The sequence below is a fragment of the Martes martes genome (genome assembly GCF_963455335.1).
Source record: "Martes martes genome assembly, chromosome: 16".
In the NCBI taxonomy this organism is placed as follows: domain Eukaryota; kingdom Metazoa; phylum Chordata; class Mammalia; order Carnivora; family Mustelidae; genus Martes; species Martes martes.
The window spans coordinates 20339191-20363835 of record NC_137904.1 but is presented as its reverse complement, the minus strand read 5'-3'; the positions used below and the strand labels follow the sequence as shown (position 1 = coordinate 20363835).

General features: G+C 50.5%; 2 protein-coding genes across 3 annotated transcripts in view; one reads left to right on the top strand and one right to left on the bottom strand.

Annotated features, from left to right (window-relative positions):
- Positions 1–680: 680 nt before the first annotated feature.
- SERPINF1 (serpin family F member 1) lies at positions 681–12493 on the top strand. 2 transcript variants are annotated; one of them, XM_080826406.1, is made up of 8 exons: positions 681–956; positions 4927–5018; positions 7198–7396; positions 8012–8167; positions 8777–8980; positions 10108–10250; positions 11430–11640; positions 12106–12493. In XM_080826406.1, the coding sequence occupies exons 2-8, from the start codon at positions 4935–4937 to the stop codon at positions 12363–12365; spliced, it is 1257 nt and encodes a 418-aa protein (XP_080682532.1). In that variant the 5' UTR covers positions 681–956; positions 4927–4934; the 3' UTR covers positions 12366–12493. The 2 variants fall into 2 exon arrangements, with proteins under 2 accessions (XP_080682532.1, XP_080682531.1); XM_080826405.1 differs by lacking the exon at positions 681–956 and adding an exon at positions 1467–1700.
- A 300-nt stretch (positions 12494–12793) lies between these two features.
- Positions 12794–24645, bottom strand: part of SMYD4 (SET and MYND domain containing 4) — a 53057-nt gene continuing 41205 nt past the window's right edge. The window contains exons 6-11 of the mRNA XM_080826404.1: positions 20029–20220; positions 19458–19621; positions 17195–17327; positions 16250–16366; positions 15916–16039; positions 12794–14806 (exon numbers count right to left, since the gene is read on the bottom strand). Of these exons, the coding sequence (XP_080682530.1) occupies positions 14671–14806; positions 15916–16039; positions 16250–16366; positions 17195–17327; positions 19458–19621; positions 20029–20220 (866 nt within the window). The 3' untranslated portion in view covers positions 12794–14670. The remainder of the gene's footprint in view (positions 14807–15915; positions 16040–16249; positions 16367–17194; positions 17328–19457; positions 19622–20028; positions 20221–24645) is intronic.

Below are 24645 nucleotides of genomic sequence, written 5' to 3'. Positions count from 1 at the left end.
AAGATTTTGTTTATTTATTTGACAGATGCAGATCACAAGTAGGCAGAGAGGCAGGCAGAGAGAGAGGAGGAAGCAGGCTCCCCACTGAGCAGAGAGCCCGATGTGGGGCTCGATCCCAGGACCCTGGGATCACGACCTGAGCCGAAGGCAGAGGCTTAATCCACTGAGCCACCCAGGCGCCCCAACACGTCAGTATTTTAGATTCCCAACCATGATGCAAGGTCCTAAGCATCCCAGGTGAGTGGGGCCAAGGTGTTGTCCTGACTAGGTGACCTGTACAGTGCCCGGGCCGTACCAGGCACACACTCGGCCTCCACTCAGGACCAATGGTTAAAGCACAGCTCAGTTCTTCCTCTTGTCAGATCTGATCTTCAGATTTCTGATCTTCAGAAATCACAGAATTCCAGGGCTGAAAAAGCGAAGAGACATCCCAATTCCACCCCTTCCCTTCGTTTTTCAGCCAAAGAAAGCCACAAGAATTGTCTTCTCCAACTCCCAGTTAGTGTCAGAGCCAAAAACCAGGAAAATCCAGAGTCCCAGCACAGGAGTGGGGTTTGCTCTGGTCTGGCCTGCTTTCCAGGCTTCCTCCAGAAGACTCTTCCTCAGCCCTGTCTCCCACCCAAGTGGGCCAGGGTGCCCTCTGGGGGTGGGACCTCAGGCAGGAGGCAGGCCAGGGCCCTAGAGGAAGAAAGGTCTGCCCTGTGTGTGTGTGTGTGTGTGTGTGTGTGTGTGTTGGGGGTGTGGGGTGGAAGGGCAGCAGTGGGTAAAAGTTAACATCAGGCAATGATGCAATCACAGAATCCGAATTGAGTGCAGGTCGCTTTAAGAAAGGAGTAGCTGTAATCTGAAGCTTGCTGGGCTCTGGACTGGGAGGCGCAGCAAAAGCTCTGGTGTCTGCTGGAGCCCCTCAGTGTGCAGACAGACCTAGGCCAGTGGCAACTGCGGCACACCCACAGGTAAAGCAGCTCCCCCTCCGGTGTGAGAGCGTCAGGGCAAGACTGGAGAGGGTCCCTTGGGCTGGGGAAGGCAGGAGCACTCCAGGGATCAGCGAGGGGTGCAAGGGAGAGGGGGTGGAGGGACAGTGGCCCCTGCTGCTTGGGCCCCGGGGTGAGAGGATGAGAGAGGGCAGAGGGAGTTGGGGCTCAGAGGCCCAGGGCCCACTTTTCCCCAAGCCCCACTAGGAGGAGGGGCTGGGAAGACTTTTGAATGAAGTGGGTGGGTAGCCACAGGGAGGGCTGTGGTGGGAAGGGGCAGAGGGCACAGCTGCAGGCTAGGTCTGAGCAGCACCTCAGAGGGGCTCTGTGTCCCCCACGTCCCCCTCCCCAGAGAAGGAGGTTGCCCCCGAGCTGGGCTTCCCTGGGGCAGTCGGGAGGAAGCCTGCTCCCCTCGCCCAGTCCAGCCTTGGCTTGGGCTCAGCTCCCTGCTGCTTTTTCAAGTTCAGCTGGTGCTGATTTCCAAGCCAAGCCACTACTAGCCTGTTGAGCCCTGCAGAAGACTGGAAGGGAGGACACCTGGGCCCTTTGATCCAGCACCCACCCCTTCTCTTTGGCCAAATTAGTTGCCAGTGAACGCTGGGAGATCCATGGGCTTTGACCATTGGCAAACAATGACCACTATTTAGTGCAGCCTGTGTGTGGGGTTTAGGGGCCTGCGGTCTGTGCTGGAGAGGATGGCTGCCTGCACTCTTTCTGCTCCTGGGGGTAAGCCACAGCAAGGGGAGGGTCTGGGCCCAAGAAAAGCCACAGGCTTTGCAGAAACCCCATCATCGTCTGGCCCAGGCCCGTCCACCAGGAGTACAGGCCCTGGGCTGAGGGTGGGAGGCCAAGGGGGCCAGGGAGGTCTGCTTCTAGGGCCGGTCCTCCTGGGGTGTGCAGAGCGGAAACTCATGGGTGCCCCTGGCCTCACTTACTCAGGTTCCAAGACTGGAGAAGGAACGCTGCCTGGGGACTGGCGGGGTCGCCAAGGGCGGAGTGGGCCTGGAGGGCACCCCTGGGCCCGCCCTCCCAAAGCCAGGAGGGAGGGCGGTGTCCTTCCCTGCACTGCCCAGGAGGTCCACTGCCATGTGGCTTTAGGCTGTGTGGTGCTGGAAGGAGGAGGAGGAGGGATGGTGTTTGTCTCACAACTGGATTTAATCTGAAACACATGTATTGGCTCAAGTTTATCCTCCCAGCTGGAAGGCAAGATCACAAAATCCCAGTGTCTCCTGATTTTGGTAAATGCGGCAGAAAGGAAAGCCTGACCTTGGCCCAGCAGAGAGAATATCTACCTCCTCCCCATGCCCTCCCACTTCTAGTAGGACAGGAGTCTGGCTTAGATACTGCCCTTTGGACGGATGGCATCAGTGTCCCTGTGTCCCTGGCCAGGCGGCGGCTGCCTGCCCTCAGGCCACAGAACAATCACCTTGGACAGGGCATTGAGTGGGCTCAGAGGGACCCCCAACCCCATGTAGATTCTGACTCTCTGCCCTCCCAGGGCCTTTTTGGGGGGCTCTCCATAATCTCTCCTCCTCCATCCTTACGGTGGGGAGGTGGAGGATTCAGAGGCCATGCAAATACTACCTGTCCCAGCGACTGGCTGTGGGGCACCTGGGGACGCATGTGCCTTTCATGGCCAGGGTCCCTCACCTTATCTTCAGTCCTCAGTCCCCCAACATGGGGACCGTGATCCCGCAAGCTGGGGCTCGCACTGACTCTGTAGGGACTCCTATGGAGAAGGTTTGACCTCCAAGAGCATTTGAACTGTGAACTTGGTTTTCATTCTTTTATTTTTATTTTTATTTTTTTTAAAGATTTTATTTATTTATTTGACAGAGATCACAAGTAGGCAGAGAGAGAGAGAGAGGAAGGGAAGCAGGCTCCCTGCTGAGCAGAGAGCCCGATGCGATGTGGGGCTTGATCTCAGGACCCTGGGATCATGACCTGAGCTGAAGGCAGAGGCTTTAACCCACTGAGCCACCCAGGCGCCCCACGAACTTGGTTTTCTTAAACATTATGCCAGGTTGAGCCCCATGTCCCTCCCTACCGGGGCCAGAGGTGCTAGCAGTAATAGCATTTCCTATACCCTTGCCGCCTAGAAATCTCAGGGGATTTTGTGGTCTCTGATACACCAGTCTGCTGGGGCTCAGGCAAGAAGACTCCTCCTAGCTCTGGGGTGCGGCTAGGAGGGCGGAGAGAGCAGCTGTGAGACTGTCTGGTGTTCCCGGTCTCTAGCTGGTATCAAAGAAATCTTGTCCTGGTGGCTCAAGAGGAGGTTCTCTCTGAGCGCCAGGGGCAGCTGGGCAGGAGAGCAGCTGGGTGAGGACTTGGGGTCTGTGGGGCTTGCTCTGGGACACAGCTCCAGATCAGGGTTTGGGAAGAAAGCTGGGCTGCTTCCCACTGGCACTCCAGCCACAGACTGAGCAAACTCCGAAAGGTGGTCCCTTCTTTCATTGCCTTTCATCTCTCCAGTGTTGTCCAGTGGATTATCTGGCTTGATTCTAAGGACTTCCGCCAAAAATCACACACCCCACTCCCAACTTTCCTATTTGCTCTGAGAAGTCAGGAAAGTATGCGTGCTGCGCATGTGGGAGGGTATTGATGGGCATAGAAATGATGACCATGAACGTGCGGGAGAGCCTTGGCCTGTGTGTACGTGCGTGTGCATAGGGGAGGTGAGGGTCAGGGAACACAGATGTTATAAATTGGTGACCTGGCAATATGGGTGTGTGGGGGGGGAGACAGGGACCAACCAAAGGTCCTAGTTACTGAGAACTTGTCCCACTTTTTAAACAGAAGGCCCCTTGGAAGATCCTATCTGTGGGACCTCCCAGCTGCCTTCATCCCCTCCCACCCCACACCCTAACTCCAAGGGGTGAGTTCATGGACATGGCAAGTGCAGGAGGCTGAGGGATGGTGGCAGACACGGAGCCCTGAGCCCTGGACCCAGATTTCCCTTTTCCCTTGTGGTTCAGGGGCCAGAGGGAGCTGGTTGGAGGAGGCCACTGCTGGGGATGTGAAGGGTCCTGGGGTTGTTTAACCTGAAGGAAAGAAAGCCCCGAGGGTTTAAGAGCTATTTTTGAGCTAGTAGGGGGCAGAGGATCTGGCTCCCCAGGAGAGAAGGGGGGCCCCGGGGTTCCAGGTGTAGGGAGACACATTTTTAGCTCAAGGATCGCTGCAGAGCCCACCTGCCTTTGTGCTGTTCATTTCTTTGGAGACATGATCTGATTTATTGCTCATATCAAGAACTCTCTGATTTCCATTTTGCAAGAGAAGATGCTGTGAGTTCTCAACAGAGCTATTAAGACACAGGATCGAGATTTGAACCCAGGCTCTTGGCCCCCAGACCCAGTGCTCCTTAGCAGGAGAGTAAGAACTCTCCATAGAGAACTATTTCTGAAGGGAATGAGTCCCTTACGAGGCCACAGGTTTTAGACCAGAGTAATTCAAGGACAGGGTCTGAGAACTTCCTGGGGATGGCAAGGAGCTGGAACAGATGCCTCCCTTCTCTGTGTTCTGTAATTCTACATATGGGAACTAGATTCTGTCCCATTCTGACATTATCCCAAATTCTGTATCATGAGCTGGTCCCGTGCCTCCAGGGAAGAGCCGTGCTGTGCATTTCTGCTAGGCCACAGCCACACAGAGGAGCCCGCTGCTGGGTCTCCACGGTCCCAGAGTCCATGACCCTGGGGCTTGAGGCCTCCAGATCTCCTGACACACACAGGGGGACAAAAGCACAGACTCATCCTGGGGCTGTAGGCCATGAGGCAGGTGAAGGGGTGGCAAGGCGCTCAGCGGGAGGGACCGTCAAGTTGAAGGTCCACTTCCAGCCTGGGGAGGTCGGAGGCAAGGTGCCTCATCCTGGCAAGCTCCTGTGCCCCGCTCAGGGTGGCTGGCGGAGCAGGCGGTGGGTGAGGGGGACAGCCTGCTACCTCTTGTTTTCTTGCAGGCCCCAGGATGCAGGCCCTCGTGCTTCTCCTCTGGACTGGAGCCCTCCTCGGGCACAGCAGCTGCCAGGACAGCGCGGGCAGCCCCCAGGAGGTCAGTGGGGGTGGTGCGAGGCGGGGTGTGGGCAGTCCCCACCCCTCCTTAGCAGGCAGCAAGGGGGATGGGAAGACACCCGGTTCCAGGCCAGACTCTGGCCTTCCTGTGTAGATAAGGCCTGGATTTCTCCTTCAGCAAAACAGACAGAAAACATCTCGCCTTGTCTTTCAGAGAACACAGTGGAGACCAAAATAAGATCCCAGAAGGTGAAAAGTGAAGGCAGTCTAGCAAGCCCCGGGGGTATCCCTTTCAGTGAAGACCTTTTTTCACTACCTTGGGGCACTCGTGGGTCTCACTGACAGGATGGCGGTCCTGGATATTTGTTCCGATAGCGACCGGAGTGCAGTGGAGATGTAGGTGTGCAGAAAGGTCCCTTTCCTGTCCGGAGGAAGCACGGTCAGACTGTGGAGACAGATGCTGAGAAGCTCACGCTAAGGGACAGTGAGGGCCCAGGGCAGCCCAGGCTACTGGCTGGAGTCCTGGACGTGGTCGAGAGTTCTGGCTCTTCCTCTCACTTCTTAGCTTTGCTACTGCAGACAAGTCACTTTGAACTGAGTCAGTTTCTTTCTTCCTTTCTCCCTCCCTCCCCCCCCTTCCTTTCCTCCTTTCTTCTTTTTAAATTTCTTTCTTTTTTAAAGATTTTATTTGTTTATATTTCAGAAGAGACACGGTAAAAGAGGGAACACAAGCAGGGAGAGTGGGAGAGGGAGAGGCAGGCTTCCTGCTGAGCAGGGAGCCCAATGTGGGGCTCCATCCCAGGACCCTGGGATCATGACCTGAGCTGAGCGCAGATGCTCAACAACTGAGCCACCCAGGCGCCCCCCGAGTCTCTTTCTTATCTGTAAAATGGGATTAAAAATACCTATCCAGGGGCACCTGGGCGGCTCAGTAGCTTAAGTCTCTGCCTTTGGCTTAGGTCTTGGGGTCCTGGGATCAAGTCCCCGCATTGGGCTCCCTGTTCTCCCTCTGGCTCTTCCGCTGTTTGAGTGTGCACGTGTGCTCGCCTTCTCTCTCTCAAATAAATACTCTTTAAAAAAAAAGATTTTATTTATTTATTTGACAGAGAGAGAGAGATCCCAAGTAGGCAGAGAGGCAGGCAGAGAGAGAGGAGGAATCAGGCTCCCTGCTGAGCAGGGAGCCTGATTTGGGGCTCGATCCCAGGACCCTGGGATCATGTCGTGGGCCAAAAGCAGTGGATTTAACCCATTGAGACACCCAGGCACCCCACAAATAAATAATCTTTAAAGAGAAACCAAAACTACCCTTTCAGGGCCCTCGTGGCCAGTCACTTACTTTTTACCTACTGAATACCTGCTCTGTAGGGGCTGGGGCGGGGCGGAAATATAAAGGACTCAGATCATGCCTTCAAGGAACTCAGTCTTTTGAGGTATCAAATAGGTCAACAAGCAGGAAATGAAGTGACTCCAGTGAAAAGAACCAGCACAGTCTGGTACATGGTAGGTGGTTAATATGTAAGTGGGAGCTGATCCCCTAAAAAGTTCAGGAAACCAAAACGGGCCTTCAGCTTGGGGTGATTAGGGAAAAGTTGTGGAGGAGATGCTGTGCGATCAGGGGCCATGAAAGATGGGATTGGGGTTGGGGGAATCACAGGAGGGTCCAGGTACAGAGTTGGAAGCAGTTAGCAAGGGGGACACAGGCAGCTTGCTCTGGCCTGAGAGCAGGGTTCCTTGGAAGGGAGGGCACTCTTCTCTTTCTCTCTCTTTTTAAAAGGATCTTATTTGTCAGAGAGAGAGGGAGAGAGTGCACAAGCAGGGGGACCAGCAGGCAGAGGGAGAAGCAGACTCCCCGATGAGCAGAGAGCCCAAAGTGGGACTCCACCCCAGGACCCTGAGATCATGACCTGAGCCGAAGACAAGACAGTTAACCGACTGAGCCATCCAGGCATCCCCCTTCCCTCTTTTTAAGTATGTCACAGGCCTGAGACTCACAGGTCACTACTGTTTAAACCTGGTCAGCTAATTTCTATGTGGGACTGCCTGTCCCCAGCTGAGAACTCTGGCAGGATCCAGGATCACACTCTCCTTCTAACATCAGGCTACATGTAGGGTTGGCAGACAGGATGTGTCTAAGGAGCCAGAAGGACAATCCCACTCAAAGCAACGAGGGTTCCCATCACACACAGCTCATCTCTGATGGCCCTTGTACTCAAATCCAGGACTCCCCAGCCCCCGACACCACAGGGGTGCCCGTGGAAGAGGAGGACCCCTTCTTCAAGGTCCCTGTGAATAAGCTAGCAGCGGCCATCTCCAACTTTGGGTATGACCTGTACCGCGTGAGGTCCGGCCTCAGCCCAGCTGCCAATGTGCTGCTATCCCCCCTCAGCGTGGCAACCGCTCTCTCTGCGCTCTCGCTGGGTGAGTTCTCAGATGGGGACAGCCTGGGGTGCCTGGAGCGGCCTGTGGCCCCTGCAGAGGTGGTGAGAGAGCGGCCCACTGGGGTCCCTTTGCGTGTGCCTACAACCCCCCACCCCAGCTCTGCGGAGGGTGCACAGCACTGCTGACTTGGGGACATGGCCTCACGACCACTTACTGACGGGATGACTTTGACACTCCACCCTTACACAAGCTTCTGTGTGCCAGCCATTTGGCTAGGTCCTGGTCATAAAACCGCTTACAAGCGGGGGTGGTCCTTGCCCTCACTCGGTCACAGCTGAGTTCCCGGCGGCAGGGAGGGGGGTGGACTCATGAGCAGGTGACCACCAAACTTTCTGGTAAGGGCTGTGGCCAGAGAAGCATGTGGGCTTGAACCCTCTCTCCGGCCCTTGTCTTCTCTCTAGGCCTGATGGCCTTCACCTGCTGGAGGAAAATCTTGTTTTTCTTCCACTGCCTTCGAATTTCTTGCCCAGTAAGAATTCCACCAGTACGAACAGTGGAAGACCAAGAGCGTGGTGTCCCTGTCCCATCCCGGGAGCAGGCCTGACCTGGGCCCTGGTGGCCAGGTATTAAGGCTCCCACCCCGGTCTCTGGCAGGAGCGGAACAGCGGACAGAATCCACCATCCACCGGGCCCTCTACTACGACCTGATCAGCAACCCGGACATTCATGGCACCTATAAGGAGCTCCTTGCTGCCGTCACTGCCCCCGAGAAGAACTTCAAGAGTGCTTCCCGGATCATCTTTGAAAGGAGTGGGTCACCTTGCTAGCCCAGGATGCTGGAGGAATTTGGGGCTCTATGTTCCTCTGGTGGTGGGCGGTTTCTTTCTTTTCTTTTCTATTTTTTTAAGATTTTATTTATTTATTTGAGAGAGAGAAGGGTCAGAGGAAGAAGCAGACTACCCGCTGAGCAGGGAGCCTGATGCAGAACTCGATCCTGAGACTCCAGGGTCATGACCTGAGCCAAATGCAGTCGCTTAACCAACTGAGCCACCCAGGCACCTGGGGCGTTTCTTTCTAAACACTAGATCACGTCTGCCCAGGCTGGGCCTGGTGCTGGTGGGCAGGAAGAGGCCCCGTGAGCTCAAAGGGGATCAGAAAGAGGAAGTAGACTGAGGGAGATGGTGGGAGGGCCCGGGGAGTGTGGTAACCTGAAGAGAAACAGCACTGAGTGAAATTAGTTGTTCCCTGCCCAGAGCCTGGGGAAGCTGGCTGGGAGTCTGGGCAAGTCACGGGAAGTCACTAGGCAGGAAGTCAGGGCCTGCTGAGTGGTAAACCAGAACCTCAGCCTGGCGCGCTCTCCCAGAGCAGATGCTGGCTGGGAGCTCAGAGCACACTTACCCCTACTCCATCTCTTCCCAGAGCTGCGGATAAAATCCAGCTTTGTCACACCGCTGGAGAAGTCCTATGGCACCAGGCCCAGAATCCTGACTGGCAACCCTCGCTTGGACCTTCAGGAGGTTAACAACTGGGTGCAGGCCCAGATGAAAGGGAAAATCGCTAGGTCCACCCAGGAAATACCCAGTGGAGTCAGCATTCTCCTCCTCGGTGTGGCTCACTTCAAGGGTGAGGGCTCCACTTCTCTTTAGGCCAAGGGTGGAGGGTGGGTGTCAGAGGGGCTGGGGAAGTGGGGACGTCAGAGACGGAGCTCAGCAGGAACCAAAAGGCGAAGCCAGAGGATGACCTGGGGAAGGCACCTGCCTGAGGGCTCTGTGCTTGTCTTCTGGGCCCAGGCAAACCTGCGGTGTGTGTCTACAAAGTGTTGAGACCGTGCACAAAGCCTAGCAGGGAGAAGAAAGTGCTAGCACTTGGGAGCCTGTTTGGGGGTGGGCACCGTGAGATTCGTGCTGGAGTCAGATGAGGGTCAAAGCGCAGCTGGGCCTTCCCTGGCATTGAGCCCTACACAGGCCTCACCTCTGACACGAGATGACACACTTACTTCAGATGCTGTCTACATCGCCTCCTGTCTTCACACCAGCCGGAGCCCTGTGCCCAAGGCACAAGTATTCAACAAACCGTTAGTTCTCTCACAGCATGCTGCCGTGGTGACGTGCCTGAGACTCCTCCACAGGCCGTGTGAGGCTGGCCCCATTCAGAGAAGACTTGGGTGGGATTTGGGGCAACCTCTCCTTGAAATGCTTTTCTGTAGCTTCTATCAGGCAGTAGCTAGTGGAACCCTGACCTTGAGAGAGGCCCTACTTGAAGCATTGATCTCCGGAAAGTGAGAGAAGCCATTACAGGCCAGCATATTAAAAGTCAACTTGAATGTAGGGAGCTTGGTTACCGCCTCACTGTTTGAGCACCTGCCAGTGCCTCTGCCCCTCTGGGCTTCGGTGATTTTCCAGAGGGGTGATGTTGGGATCCCTTGCAGCCTGATCTCCTCTGATCCTGTTTCCCAGACACCTCACTGCGAAAGGAGACACCAGCTGACTTTTCTCCCAGGCCATCACAGAACCTGTATGATGGTCAAATCGGTAATTCCTCCCGAGTCTCTATATGGAAGGTATTCAGATCCTTGACATATTGTAGTCCGGACTGCACGTTCTCAGACAGAGCTATTCCCTGATGTGTCGGGGCCTCTAAGATTCCTTTAGGCAGGCGCCTTTCAACCATAGGCTTTGGTCTCCCGGCCCCAGTCCCAATGCCTGTCTGGTCTCCTGGGGCTCAGGGCACTCCCATTTGTTTCATTCCAGGGCAGTGGGTAACAAAGTTTGACTCCAGAAAGACTTCCCTTCAGGATTTCCACTTGGATGAGGAGAGGACCGTGAGAGTCTCCATGATGTCAGACCCTAAGGCTATCTTACGCTATGGCTTGGACTCTGATCTCAACTGCAAGGTGTGTAGGGGCTGGATGAGTGGTGGGCAGAGGGGAGGACAGAGACAGGCAGGACGACATATAGTGAAATAGGCTAATCTTTGAGATGGCACAGCTGTCTAAATTCTGCCTGCTGTGTGGCTTTCAGCAATAGCTTTTCTGAGCCTTTCTTCTTAAAATGAAGGATGGGTTTCGAAACTCATCCTCCTAGGGTTTGCTGTAAGGATTAACAGATAATGTGAAATGGGCCAAGACTGGGCAACTCACATGCTGGTGTTTTCTTGTCTTTTTTCCCCTTCTTTCTCTGCCTCTCCTTTTTTTCTTTCTTTGGGGAGAACTTTTATTTCTAGAATTCAAAGCCAAATTAAAAAAAAAAATGGTCACACACCCTAAATGGCTGGCATTCTAAGTCTTTCACAAACCTGACATATTTTAATTCTAAGTCGGTAGTTCTTAATCCTTTTTCTTTGGGAATCTGACAAAACACCTAAAACACTTGAGAGAAATGCCATGTGTGCACACGCATACATTTCTGTATATGGGTTCAGGGGCTATTAATAGTCCTGATGTTGCCTGTCCCATGGACCTAAGGTTAAGAACCTCTGCTCCAAAGACCCATTTTATGTTTTGTTTTGTTTTTTAAAGATTTTATTTATTATTGAGAGAGAGAGACCATGAGCAGGGGGAGTGGGAGAGGGAGAAGCAGGCACTCCGCTGAGCAGGGAGCCCGACGCGGGACTCAATCCCAGGACCCTGGGATCGTAACCTGAGCCAAAGGCAGACGTTTAAACGACTGAGCCACCCAGGTGCCCCCAAAGACCCATTTTATTACTGCTTCTGTGTTCCTGTGCTCAACACCCCCCGGTTCTAGTCCAGGGCTCTGTAAATAACAGCTGATCAGTAACTACTGGCAGACAATCTTTGGGAGAAAATTCTTTCAGCGCATAACTTTAGTTGGTATTAGGCTGAGGTAAGAAAAGACAACAGCCTACTTTCTTTTTGAAGGAACCTCAGTAAACATCTTGTAGCCAGAAGGCAATGGCCAAGAGGGACAGTTGTTTAAGAGATTAGGGGCTGGGGAAATCACGGCCAGGGAACCCCACAGCAGGAGAGGAGAAGGCAGCTTGGAGTGTGTGTGTCTAGCCTTGGGCTCTTGGGCTCCAAGGAACTAACCCATGTGCTCCCTCCCTGCGGTTTCAGATTGCCCAGCTGCCCCTGACTGGCAGCATGAGTATCATCTTCTTCCTGCCTCTGAAAGTAACCCAGAACTTGACCATGATAGAAGAGAGCCTCACCTCTGAGTTCATTCATGACATAGACCGAGAACTGAAGACTATTCAGGCAGTCCTGACCATCCCCAAGCTGAAGCTGAGTTACGAAGGCGAAGTCACTAAGTCCCTGCAGGAGATGAGTATGTCTGCCAGACCACTCTGCTCTTGGAATGGGTGGGGTTGAGATTTTGAGCTTTCCGCCTTGCTAAGCAGCACTCAAGGGCTCTGTGGCTTTGGGGGGGGGGCATGGATGATTCCTTAATTCTACCAGCACTGGAGGGGAGGCATGAACTGCCCTTATCAGATGCATTCCTTAGTCCCAGAAGCCTACATCTCGCAATAGAACACTGACTCTCAAAAGGCAGGTCTGTTGAGCTTGTTTCTGGTCTTAACCTCACTCGCTGGTTTTTGAGTGCTCTTGGGCAAGTCACTTGAACCCTACCCAGCCCAGAGGTCTACAGACGTCACTGAAGGTCCAAAGTGGGGTTCTACTCCCAGCTTGCCTGCCTCCTTGAGAATCAGGATTTAAGAACCAGGACTCTATTCTTGCGCAGGGTGCTGGGTGAAGGCTGGGTTTTAATGGAAATCTCTCTCAATTTCTGCAGAACTGCAATCCTTGTTTGATTCGCCCGACTTTAGCAAGATCACGGGCAAACCTATTAAACTTACTCAAGTGGAACATCGATCTGGCTTCGAATGGAACGAGGATGGGGCAGGCACCACACCTAGCCCAGGGCTCCAGCCTGCCCGCCTCACCTTTCCCCTGGACTATCACCTTAACCAACCTTTCATCTTTGTACTGAGAGACACAGACACAGGGGCCCTTCTCTTCATAGGCAAAATTCTGGACCCCAGGGGCATTTAACGGTGCAGTTTCATGTTCAAATACCCTGGAGGAACAAAACCCTCAAGGGATGGCAGATTACATATGACAGGAATCCTGCTGCCATGTTGTTTCAGTGTATACTTTGCAATAAAGTGCTTTATCCTTAACCTTTGTTGCCCTGTTCCTCCTCCTGTTTTGAGCTCTGTTAAGTTTAATATGAAGATAAATAGCCCTTTCGAGATTTCCTGGTCCTATATTTATAGCCTGGGTCTCTCTCTAAACTCTGCAGAAAGTCACCACTTAAAAGAGCTTGTAGTTATCGTCACGGTATAATGCAGGGCCGGAGTCTCTGCTGTGGAAGTGTTTATGCACTAGGGCCACTAATCTCCAAGGGGGCATCTCCTGCCCCCACAATCAGTGGGGTATGCTCTTAAATAAATCAAACCTTAGGGTATTTTTTTTTTTTAAGATTTATTTTATTTTAGAGAGAGAGAGACAGAGCACGAGCAGGAGGGGCAGAGGGAGAGACAGAATCTCAAGCATACGTCAGGCTGAGCGTGAAGCCTGACTTGGGGCCCGATCTCACGACCCAGAGATCACGTCCTGAGCCGAAACCAAGAGTTGGCTGTTCAACCAACTGCACCACCACAGATGCCCCCCAGAACTTTAGCTTTTATTTTTACTTATTTGTTTTAAGCTTTCACTTACTCATTTGACAGAAAGAGCACAAGCAGAAGGAGAGGCAGGCAGAGGGAGAGGGTGAAGCAGGCTCCCCGGCGAGCAGGGAGCCAGACGCCGGGCTTGATCCTAACCCCGGGATAGTGACCTGAGCCGAAGGCAGACGCCCAACCGGCTAGTCACCCAGGCGCCCCAAAACTTTAGCTTTTCATGCAAGCACAGCTATCCCCCTAGTCAAGGTAATGTCACCTGACAACACAAGCTAACACATGGGCAGACAGGAGAGGTAAGCTCCCAAGTACACCTAAAATGGGAATGCGACATGTGAAAATTCTAAACACATTCATTTTAGGGGGAGCATGCCTATTTTACAGACTATAACACGACCTTTTTTTAGGAACACGAAACACGACAAGTGTTTGGGACAGAATATAGAACTGTCCTCAGGACTAAATTTTCAAGAAGAAAAATTTATCTCCACGAAAAAAAGAAATCTCACTGGCCACTGCACCTTGCCACAGGGAATGAGTAGAAAGAAGAATTAAATGAGCGTCTACCTGACCTTCATTCACATGTTTGAACGTAAGCTGTATTCTAAACACTCAAGTTTCCTCAAAAGCCCCTGCCAGACATCTTGAGGCTATTCATTTCCGGATTGTAAGGCTGAGGCTAGCAACGGGGACTTCCTGGGCAGACTTGGGGGGGGAGGGTGTCAAGCTCTCAAAGCACCGTGGACCTGATGTTCCTTTCCACTAACTCACTGGATACACTTGGTCCCGGACCGTGACACGGCAACCTGGGTTCAAAACAGAGTGTCTCCCAGCCTTCTGGCCGGGACAGAAGTCTAGACTACTGCTCTACACATCCAGGCAGAAAAGAGCTATCACCTCTCCCTTCTGTCACTCGAGTCTGAAACCATAAGCAGCAATGCCAGTGCTCTCTGGCACCTTCTGAAGACACCCCCAAGTGGCTCAGGACTCCAGCAGTTGGATTTCCCTTCCCAGCCTGGGGAAGTCCGGCAGAAGGGAGTCTCTTTTCCGGAGAAAGGAGGCCTGCATGTCATTATCATAAGCTTAATTGTATTAGTGTTTGGTCAGGAGGTCTGCCAAGGGTACAGAAGGAGAGGCAGATAATAAAGACTGGAAAACTGGTAGGAGACAAATTTAGAGTTGCCATCCCAGGAAGAGACTGCCTAACAATAAAGTGGCCCCATACTTCTTTCTCTACTCACAATTTACACCGTACTAGTTTTTTTTTTTTTTACACCGTACTGGTTTTAACAAAGGATTCGAGAAAACTAGCTACCACACACAAAATGGTGTCTCTAGAGGTCAGGAGCCTCAGTGATTTCTTGCTTAATAATTATTTTTCAATTACAACACAACTACTAAGAGCATAAGTGCCCACTGGAGTGGTACGTAACATTTCATTACTACTAGAAACCACAGGAATGTTCCAGGGAAACAGACGATCATCATTTAGTGAGGTGGAGTCTCGCCAAAAGCCCAGGCTAACATCCAGATGCCTGCAGATCAGCTAAAATCCCTTTAAAGGGCTTAGGCTCTCCAGACACTAATTCTACATCTTTTCTGGAAACTGGGAGTTTCTACGGGAGGGTAGTTAACTATCTGAAGAAAACCTTGGGATCCTACACTGAAGGCCCCAGTTAGATGGGTGGCGAGTCCAACAAGCAAGATTTCATCTTCTGTAGCTCCTGGATCTCGTCACTGCAAGGGCCATAGTGCACCAGCAGAACCTTTTCGGCCCTCTCAATTGTGTTCAGTGCTTCTGGGATCGCAAACCTGAACCGAAGGAGGTAAAAGGAGTGAATCCACTCATTCAGTCAAGCAAACATTAATCAAGGGCCAACTCCCACCCTGTGAAGCATACAAAGTCGTCGAAGATCAGTTTGTCTTCAAGGATCTCACACTCTAGAAGGTAGGGGAGAGACTTTCACAAGCACACTGCCAAGGCAGAGTTTGAAAACAAAGTGATGAGAGAAAGCATGAAGATCAAGGTCCTGAGAAACAGGCAAATCTCAAAGGGTTCCATCAGGGATTTATCCCAGGGTTTACTCAGGAGTCTTCACCTTCAGGTAACCAAGCCCACCCCAGACCTGACTGCAGCCCTGTTCTCTTGACCCAATGGGAGACCTTTGCGTCTCGGGTGTCAGGCCTGCAGATCATTCATAATCTTAGAATCGAGCTTCAAACATTGCCTCGCCCTCAAGTGCACCAATGGCAGCTTTATCAAGGTTGGGAGGAAGTACTGCATCTAGAAATAGGGCCTCCCTATGATCTCAGTGGCAAAAATGGATGACATCCGCATAGACTGTTCTTTCCTTTAAACCTTCAAAGCAGGGTTTCTCCGCCTTGACACTACTTATATTTTGGGTCGGATAACTGTTAGCTGTGGGGGGCTGTCCTGTGCATTGCAGGATGTTTAACAGCATCTCTGGCCTCTGCCCTTGATATGACAACCAAAAATGTCTCCAGACATTGCCAAACGTCCCCTGGGGGCAAAATTACTCCTGGTTGAAAACAACTGCTTTAAGAGGAACAGGATGGGGGAAGGAAGAGCCCCTGGAGTTGAAGGTGCTGAGAACGAGGGCATGAGGGAGATGTGAGGAAGCAGAAAGCTGAGGAGAGCCGCCGGGATGTGGGTGGTGGGGCCATATGGCAACTACTCCCCAGGAATGTCCCTTCAGTGCTAAGAGCTTTCCCTGTATCTCTCAGGAGGAAATTCTAGAGCTTCCAGTTTATCAGCAAAACAGAAGGAAAGGAGTTTTCCTAAAGGGGAGATAGAGAAGTTTCCACGTGCTTAAAAGCACCACGGGAGAAAAGGAACGCTGAAGAGCCTAATAAAAGAGTGTGTGGCCCAGAGGGCATTAGGAAACCAGAGAAAGACTTACCCATTGAAAAAGAGCTGGGCCAGTTTGAAGAGCTCGTGGCCCATTTCAACACTGGATGGCCCATGCTGAGCCTCAACTACTTGGAGACTCTTCTGCAGATGGGCAGCTGATTTCTGCCAGTCCCCTGCAGAGAAAAGAGAAATCTGGTTCCAGAAGAGAACCACAGTCAACTGTGGATGAACATTTTCAGGGTGAGGAAAGCTCAGTGGAAGGGGAGAACGGCTTCAGCTCAAAGACTGAGAGGTGACCGACCAGATGAGGCTGGACTCAGGACCAAACACATGAGGCACACGTGGTCTTTGCAGCAGAAAATGAAGACAGACACATGCCATACCTAAGGCAGCATAGGCCTGGGCCAGGGCATCCTCCATTTCGCCTACCACGCTGTGTTCTGGTGACAGGAAGCTCTTGGCATCGTGTCGGCACCCCAACAACAGCTGAATGGCTTGCTCTATCAAAGCAAAGGAAGGTGGCTTTGTTACTACATAGACCCAGTCCTAGAAACGAGAACCCAGCTCTTAAGTTCCATACTGGCTGGGCCGAATGCGGAAACCCCACTTTGTCCCCTTGTTGTGACAGACCCACAGTGTTTGTTCCCATAAAGCTGTTGTTCTCTCACAGTTTCTCTTTCAGCAGAAGAGGTTTGAGGTGAGGCCTCCGCACACAGTCCCTGGGTTTCCAACTTCAAGTGGCCTCGATTCCACTTACGATCATCATATCTCTCGACTTAGAAATCTGAGTTTAAGGTCAACTTTCAAAGTCGGGTAAATAAATTTCTATGACGTCAAGTTCTAAGGCAGAGTTTGCAAGGATAATGTGGAGTTCCACAAGCCTCTCTGAAAACAGCAGGATGCTTCTGTCCTCTGGGCGCAGGCTCCACTGCTCCCTAGAAGAGAGGAGGCTCTGAGGAGAGCAGAGCAATCTCTCTAGGAAATAGGCCATTAGGCCCTGGAATTAAAATAAATGACACCGAACTTCTGGAACTGCACAAAGATCACGGATGTCAGAGATAACCCTTTAGTCATCATGGGGTACTTGAACTTAGGTCTCTGCTGCCCAAGAGAACAACAGCTTAAATCATCTGGCCCTTTTCAAGGACACAGCACAAACTTAGGCAGTTTGGGCTCTGTCTCGCTGGCTTGCGCAGCCATCTTGTGGCTGGCACGGGGATAATTACATGTAATTGTTCAGTCATCACCGCGGATCCTCGAGTCCAAGGTGATCCCAGAATAAATACAAAGGGAGGGGCTGGAGGACCAAAGCAGGGAGCAAGTCTCACCTAGTTGACCGTTTCCGAGAAGCTTCCGGGCCCCCCCAACCTGCCGCTGAAGGTCCTGTACCCGGGAGATGAGGTGATCCCTGCTGACCGATTCCATACAGGACATGCTGCCACAGCTCAGAACGTCACCTCCCTGTGAAAGCCAGTTTTGTCTTTATTCCTGTACCCCAGTCGGCTAGCAACACTGCATGTGTTTTACATTATAGGGTCACTCTGCAGCTTCCAACCCTATGGGGCAAAGAGATGCCCTAATAATACACCACGACCAAAGCCTGACTCAGTTGGGTTTGTCGCAGCAACTCTAATGAAAGCCACAGGCGATCCCTCCCTGAGACTTAATTTTTGCAACCAAAATTAAACTGGCACAGGTCAGAGTTTCCTTCTGTCTCTATACCCCTCTCCTGGGTCTGTCTGGGTCCAGAACTTTGGATGACAGAGAGATTTCCAGTGATTATGAAGAAGCGACTTCAGAGTATAGAGTCGTTGAATCACTCTGTTATGCACCTGAAATTAATGCGACATTGTGTGCCAATGATACTTCCATTAAAAAAAAAAGCAAAAGCCAGGGGCACCTGGGTGGCTTAGTCAGTTAAGCATCCAACTCTTTGGTGCCCTGCATTGGGCTCCATGCTCAGTGCAGAGTCTGCTGGGCATTCTCTCTCCCTTTCCCTCTGCCCCTCCCACTAGTGCTCTCTCTCTCTAAAATAAATAAATAGGGGCGCCTGGGTGGCTCAGTTGGTTAAGCGCCGGCTTTTGGATCAGGTCATGACCCCAGGGTCCTGGGATCAATTCCTGCATCAGGCTTCTTGCTCAGCAGGGAGTCTGTTTCTCCCTCTGCCTGCCTCTCCTTCTGCCTGCCACTCCCCCTGCTTGTGTGTGTGCACTCGCTCTCTGTCTGACAAATAAGTAAAATCTTAAAAAAATATATATTAAAAAAAGAAAGAAAGAAAAAGCAAAAGTCATAGGAAAACCAATAGGAAGTGATGCCAGGAGAGGCCTCCCCACATCTGACCTTAGGTTTCTAACTTCAGCTTTACAACACGACCAGCTCTCCATTACACTTACGGCTCCCTGAAGAATACCATCTCCTTGGCAGAGGAGAAAATCTTTGAGGTGGACTTCGGCTATTTTTTATTTTTTATTTATTCATTTATTTATTTTTAATTTTGGGGCAGGGGGCAAAGAGAGAGGGAGAAAGAGAATCTGAAGCAGGTTCCATGCCCAGTTGGGGTTCGATCCCAGGACCCTGAGACCGCGACCCGGGCTGAAATAAAGAGTTGGACGCTCAACCAGCTACACCACCAAGCTGCCCCATTTGCTGTTTTTTAAATGCCAGTGTCTAGACCCTCATTTGGCAATGTGACTTCTCCTGAGGATCCTCTCCCACCCTCCCATAGACAGTGCCTGGTGGCCGGGGAGGGGGTGGCCATGTGGCTTGCATCTGACCCATTCCTTTAGGCCAAACGGCTGGAGGAAAACGATGTGAGTCTGATTTGCCACCAGCCACGGGTATCAGTTCTATGAAATGCCATAAAATTTTTGCCCAGACTGCTGTTAGAGGAGCACACATCTAGCCTTCCAAGCCAGAGGCTATGAGGCTGGATATCTTGCCACCACCAGAGGAAGTCTGTCTGGGCTAATCGAGAAAGCAGAGTTGAGGGAGGCAGAGAGAAATTGGGTCTTGGTGGTATTATCTGAGCCCCTGGATCTCTGATTATCCCGTGTGTGTGTTCCCCAATAAGAGAAGAAAGTGGAAAAAAAAAAAAGTTGTTAGCTGAAATATCCTCGTCCTGGGACCTTTCAGTGATTTTTTTTATTTTTTAAGATTTTATTTATTTATTTGACAGAGAGATCACAAGTAGGCAGAGAGGCAGGCAGAGAGAGAGGGGGAAGCAGGCTCCCTGCTGGGCAGAGAGCCAGATGCGGGGCTCAATCCCAGGACCCTGAGATCATGACCCGAGCTGAAGGCAGAGGCTTAACCCACTGAGCCACCCAGGTGCCCCACCTTTCAGTGATTTACTTGGGCAAATAACTTCTCAGTTCTTCCCCCACCCCAGACTGGTTCAGGGGGGGATTTTCTGTTATCTGCAAGACACAGGGGCCTAGATCCAGCCTCTCCTGTGGTTCTGGGGAGGGGTAACCAATGTGTGGGCAAGATGGGCTGAAGGGGAAGACACTGCGGCTCTCAGCCTCTCCTGAAGATGTATAGCCTCCGGGCCAGCTCCAGCAAACACAGAGAGGGGAAGGGAGGAGAGAGCTTCACCTGCAGGAGCGCTCCGCAGCGGCCGCAACAGAACGCCTCCCACCGGGGCCCGACAGCAGCTCTGTGCTTCTCCTTCTGACACACTGGGCAGCTGCAGTCAAAGAAGTACTGAGCCCTCAGCTTCTGCTGCCTGTCGGTGACGGCCATCCTGCTGTGGTGAGGCCCTGTGGAGAGACCACACTTGGCCGCTGTTGAAGCAAGGCAGAGTCGAGCGCTACTTACAAAATCTTCAGCTCAGCAGGGGCAATTCTCCATCATGCGATGAGTACCCTTACTCGAACATTCGTGGCACTAGATAGAGAAATAAGCTTCCAAGCTGCAAGGGAAAAAACCCCTAAAGCTATTCTTAGCCCGTTTTTTGGAAGAGGAAGTTTATGGGATTAAGCAGGGAGATACATGATAGCTTAGAAACAATAGGGCCAAGGAAGGAGGCCAGGAGGCCCCCCCCCCGCCTTTTTTTTTTTGGCCTCAGTGTGTACTGCCTTCACCTGTCCGGGGGTTTGCTCGTTCTCATTCGCCCTGTCCTTTCCTGCCAGAGAAGCGTGGCCCGTGATGAGGAGGGAGGGCTCACCATAGCAGTGCAGGATCTCTTGCCCTTTTGCAATCTTCTCTGATGCCCGGACGGTGGCGACAGTGCTAATGAAGGACATGCTGGTGTTGGGGCTGCAGGAATGGTTCAGGAGGCTGACAACAGGGAAGATGCCTGTTGCAAGGCGGACCTGCCTGCTGTTGGTGACATTGTTTTCTTCAGATCCTGAAAGCGCTACAGGAAAAAGGAAAAATGTGTCAGGACATTAGTCTTGGTCTCGCCGTCCATCCCTCAGAAGATGAGCTGGGCCACTGGGCCTGAAGCCCATCTGAGTCAGAGCTCCGTAGCCAGATCCAATAGACATCAGATGGAACATGACTCACAGCAAACCCTCGTCCCCAGGAAGCAAAGCAAATGAACACATGAAAAGTCCACTGGAATCCTGGAACCTAACCACTGTGTCTCAATTCCAGAAAAAATCCAAAGATTAGAATGCATTAAATAATAATAATAAAAAAGGAACTGTCAGTCGGGAGCCTTCTAGATAGAGAGTTTCATAATGCTCACCAGGACACAGAAATCAGAGTACCTGCTGAGGTTATTTCCCAAAGGCTTCTGTAGTTGAAGCTGCTTTTGTTTAACTGGTCTTTGGTTAGTTAATAGAATAAGTAACCTAATTGTTCTCCCAAACTAAGTAGGTTTATAATATATTTTTAAAAATCGTATTTCTTAAGCTTACCTGGTTCCTTGAGCCGTCTGTCCCAACTTTGTGGGAAATCAGTCAGCAGCAGCTGTCATTGAAAAAAACCTCTCTGGGGGTGCCTGGGGGGGCTCAGTTGGTTAAATGTCTGCCTTGGGCTCAGGTCATGATCCCAGGGCCCTGGGATCGAGCCTTGCATCGGTCTCCCTGCTCAGCGAGGAGCCTGCTTCTCCTTCACCCTCTGCCCCTCCCCAAGTGTTCATACTCTCTCTCTCTCTCACTCTCTCTCAAAAATAAATAAATAAAATCTTTGGGGAAAAAAACAAAAAAACCTAAAACCTCTGTGGAAGGGCCCTACTCAAGACAGTCTCATGTCCCAAGCAATCTCTTCTTAGAAACACAATTAAATGGCAATTTAACGACATGATTGAAACTTGGGAAGGAAGGAAAAGGCCTTCAAGCAGTGACGCTACTTCTGCACCAAAGCTCCCACACTTAGATTTACAGATGAGGAGGTCTGTATCCTCTCATGCAGTCCTATTTGCTCTTATTTTAGCCACAGTTTTAACTGGCTTGGTTATTCAGTTCCTCAGCCCAGAGCAGTCGAGAAACAGAACTAGTAAGAGGCAGGTTTTCTGACAATGACAAAAGAGACAGGATGACAGACAGGAGAGGGAGGCAGAAAACTTACATAAGAATAACAGCCTCAGGGCAAACAAAAACACGAGGAACCACTCAAGCTTTACGCTGTGACACTTCTCTTAACCAGAGGTTCCTAGACTGATGGCCTATCGAGTGGGTTTTGTAATAGCCTATATATACCCATCCAGAAGGGCTTAAAGTTGTGTTCGGTAGCCTTGGTGGAAGTACGAGGAAACTGTATTTTCTTTCTTTTTAAAGACTTATTTATTTATTTGACAGACAGAGAGCACAAGTAGGCAGAGAGGCAGGCAGAGAGAGAGGAGGAAGCAGGCTCCCTGCTGAGCAGAGAGCCAGATGCAGGGCTCCATCCAGGGCTCGATCCCAGGACCCTGGGATCATGACCTGAGCCAAAGGCAGAGGCTTTAACCCACTGAGCCACCCTGGTGCCCCAAGGAAACTGTATTTTCAACAGAACTGGTTGAAATCTGAATGATTCTCATACTTCAGAGGAAAGTTTTCAGTTTTCTGCATAACTGTAAAGCTGTCAGCTAATTGTCCCATCACTGTGTATGCCAGGAATTTCAACACACCAATCACCGAAGAACTGAAGCAGTCGAGGGACAAATGCAATGAATAAAGAAAATATCATGAACCACCATGTGGAAATGTTCTAGAAAGGAAAACATTAAATACAGGAATCATGTTGTTTCTCTGCAGACCATTCTATTATCTGTTGCTATGGAGGAAAAGAATAGAACAAGTCAATAAATTCACAGGGAATCCAAATGACTCAATTGGAGTCAACAGTCCCACAAATTGTATTGAAATCTCTCATCAGAGCTGCTCTTAAGTATTCGGCAGATTTTAGTTTACCCTCCCCCCCCCCCCAATGCCTACCTTCTGGTGTATGTGCTAATGAGCAGTGAAAATGCTAAAAGGTAGGCAGTAGGAAGGAGCCGTACAGGGCACGAACAGTTTATAGTCTGAATAATCAGCCTCTGCATAATTAAAAGTTGACTTGCATTCCCAACTACTGATAACTGGCAAGCTGTATTGGAACAGTTGCTAAAATTTTCCCAGAAAAAAATTATCACAATGCAGTGAGTAATGTCAGCTTCGTGAATTATTTATAGATGATTCTCTAACATAAGTAGGCCCAGGAACTGAGTGGGGTGAATATTTATGTCAGAGTTGAGTCTCTAATTATTTCTAAAAATTAAGTATTGATTTAAAAAAATTACCCAATATTTTGCATTAGTCATCTGTTAGCAGAGATAATGGAAAGTGAGAATATATATGTACCTTATCAACCAAATTTAATATGTGACATTTTGTGTATAAAACAAAAACAAAAACAGAGCGGAAGTGATTCTTTATTTTACCAAAAGAGTACCTTGATAATATCCCTTAGTGCATTTAAAATGGATTCAAGGGGCACCTGGGGGTCCCAGTCAGTTAAGAGTCTGACTCTAGATTTCGGCTCAGGTCATGGTCTCAGGGTTGTGAGATCAGGCCTTGTGTTGGGCTCCACTCTCAGTGGAGTCTGCTTTCCCTCTCCCCTCATGTGCTCCCTCTCTCCCTCTCTCTCCAATATATACATAAATCTTTAAAAAAAAAAAAATGGATGGGCATCTGGATGGCTCAGTTGGTTAAGCAACTGTCTTCAGCTCAGATCATGATCCTGGAGTCCCAGGATCGAGTCTTGCATCAGGTGCCTTGCTCTCCCTCTGCCCTCTCCCCTCTCATGCTCTCTCTTACTCATTCTCTCTCTCTGTCAAATAAATAAATAAAATCTTTTAAAAAATAGCTCATTAACTCTTAAAAATAATGGGATTCAGGTACAGAAAAAAAGATCCATTCATGATACTTCCAGAATATACCTATAACACAAGAAATCTGTGTGTATGTCACACAAATAATCAACCACACAAACTGAAGGTAGATTCCTTGGCTGCTGAAGAGTGAAAGCAAAGGCCAGTGAATTAATCGGAACCTACATGTAACCTCATTAAGCCTTGTAATGAAGCCAGATACATCACAAATCTGCCATTCCCTCTGAGATAGAACCATACGGACCAAGGTCTACAATATCATCAGTGGCTAGTTCTGTGCCTTAAGATTTATACCAAAGAAAGGTTTCTGAAGAACCTTGATTAAATAGTATTTATGCAAAGATAATAACATACACTTTCATAGGTTTCGGTCAAAATCTATCCTAGTTAATGCCTGAATCCTTCTGTGCTGCTAATGAAAGACCTGCTAATGAGATTCCATAAGAACACTAATGGGGAAGTGTTGGAACCCCAAAGAAATAATAAAAAGGGATATACGAAGATTAGAAATATGAGCCGACTAAAACAAAACCATATAGGATTCAAAACTGAAAGTGAACATTGCTGGTAGGAGGGTAACTGGTGTAACTTTCCTGGAGGGCAATTTTGCAGTATTTATCAAGTGCCTTAAAAATGTTATGGGGGCGCCTGGGTGGCTCAGTGGGTTAAAGCCTCTGCCTTCGGCTCGGGTCATGATCCCAGAGTCCTGGGATGGAGCCCCGCATTGGGCTCTCTGCTCGGCAGGGAGCCTGCTTCCTCCTCTTTCTCTCTCTGCTTGCCTCTCTGCCTACTTGTGATCTCTCTGTCAAATAAATAAATAAAATCTTAAAAAAAAAAAAATGTTCTTATGGGGGTGCCTGGGTAGCTCAGTTGTTAAGCATCTGCCTTCGGCTCAGGTCATGATCCCAGAGTCCTGGGATCAAGCACCACATCAGGCTCCCTGCTCAGCAGGAAGCCTGCTTCTCCCTCTCCCACACCCCCTGCTTGTGTTCCCTCTCTCTCACTGTCTCTCTCTGTCAAATAAATAAATAAAATCTTAAAAAAAAAAAAAAGTTCTTGTAAGGGGTCCTAGGTGGCTCAGTCAGTTGGGCTTCCAAGTCTAAATTTCAGCTCAGGTCATGATCCTGGTGTCATGGGATCAAGCTCCACCTCGGCCCCACTTAAATCTGCTTGAGTTTCTCTCTCCCTCTGCCCCTCTCCCAGCTCATGCACTCCTGAACACACGCTCTCTTTCTCTCTCAAATAAATAAATCTTTAAAAAAATTAAAAATGTTCACATTAAAAAAAGTTGCTATTGTTTTAATTACTTTTAGTATTTAGAAAGCTAGTTAAGGGGCGCCTGGGTGGCTCAGTGGGTTAAAGCCTCTGCCTTCGGCTCAGGTCATGATCTCAGGGTCCTGGAATCGAGCCCCGCATGGGGCTCTCTGCTCAGCAGGGAGCCTGCTTCCCCCTCTCTCTGCCTGCCTCTCTGCCTACGTGTGATCT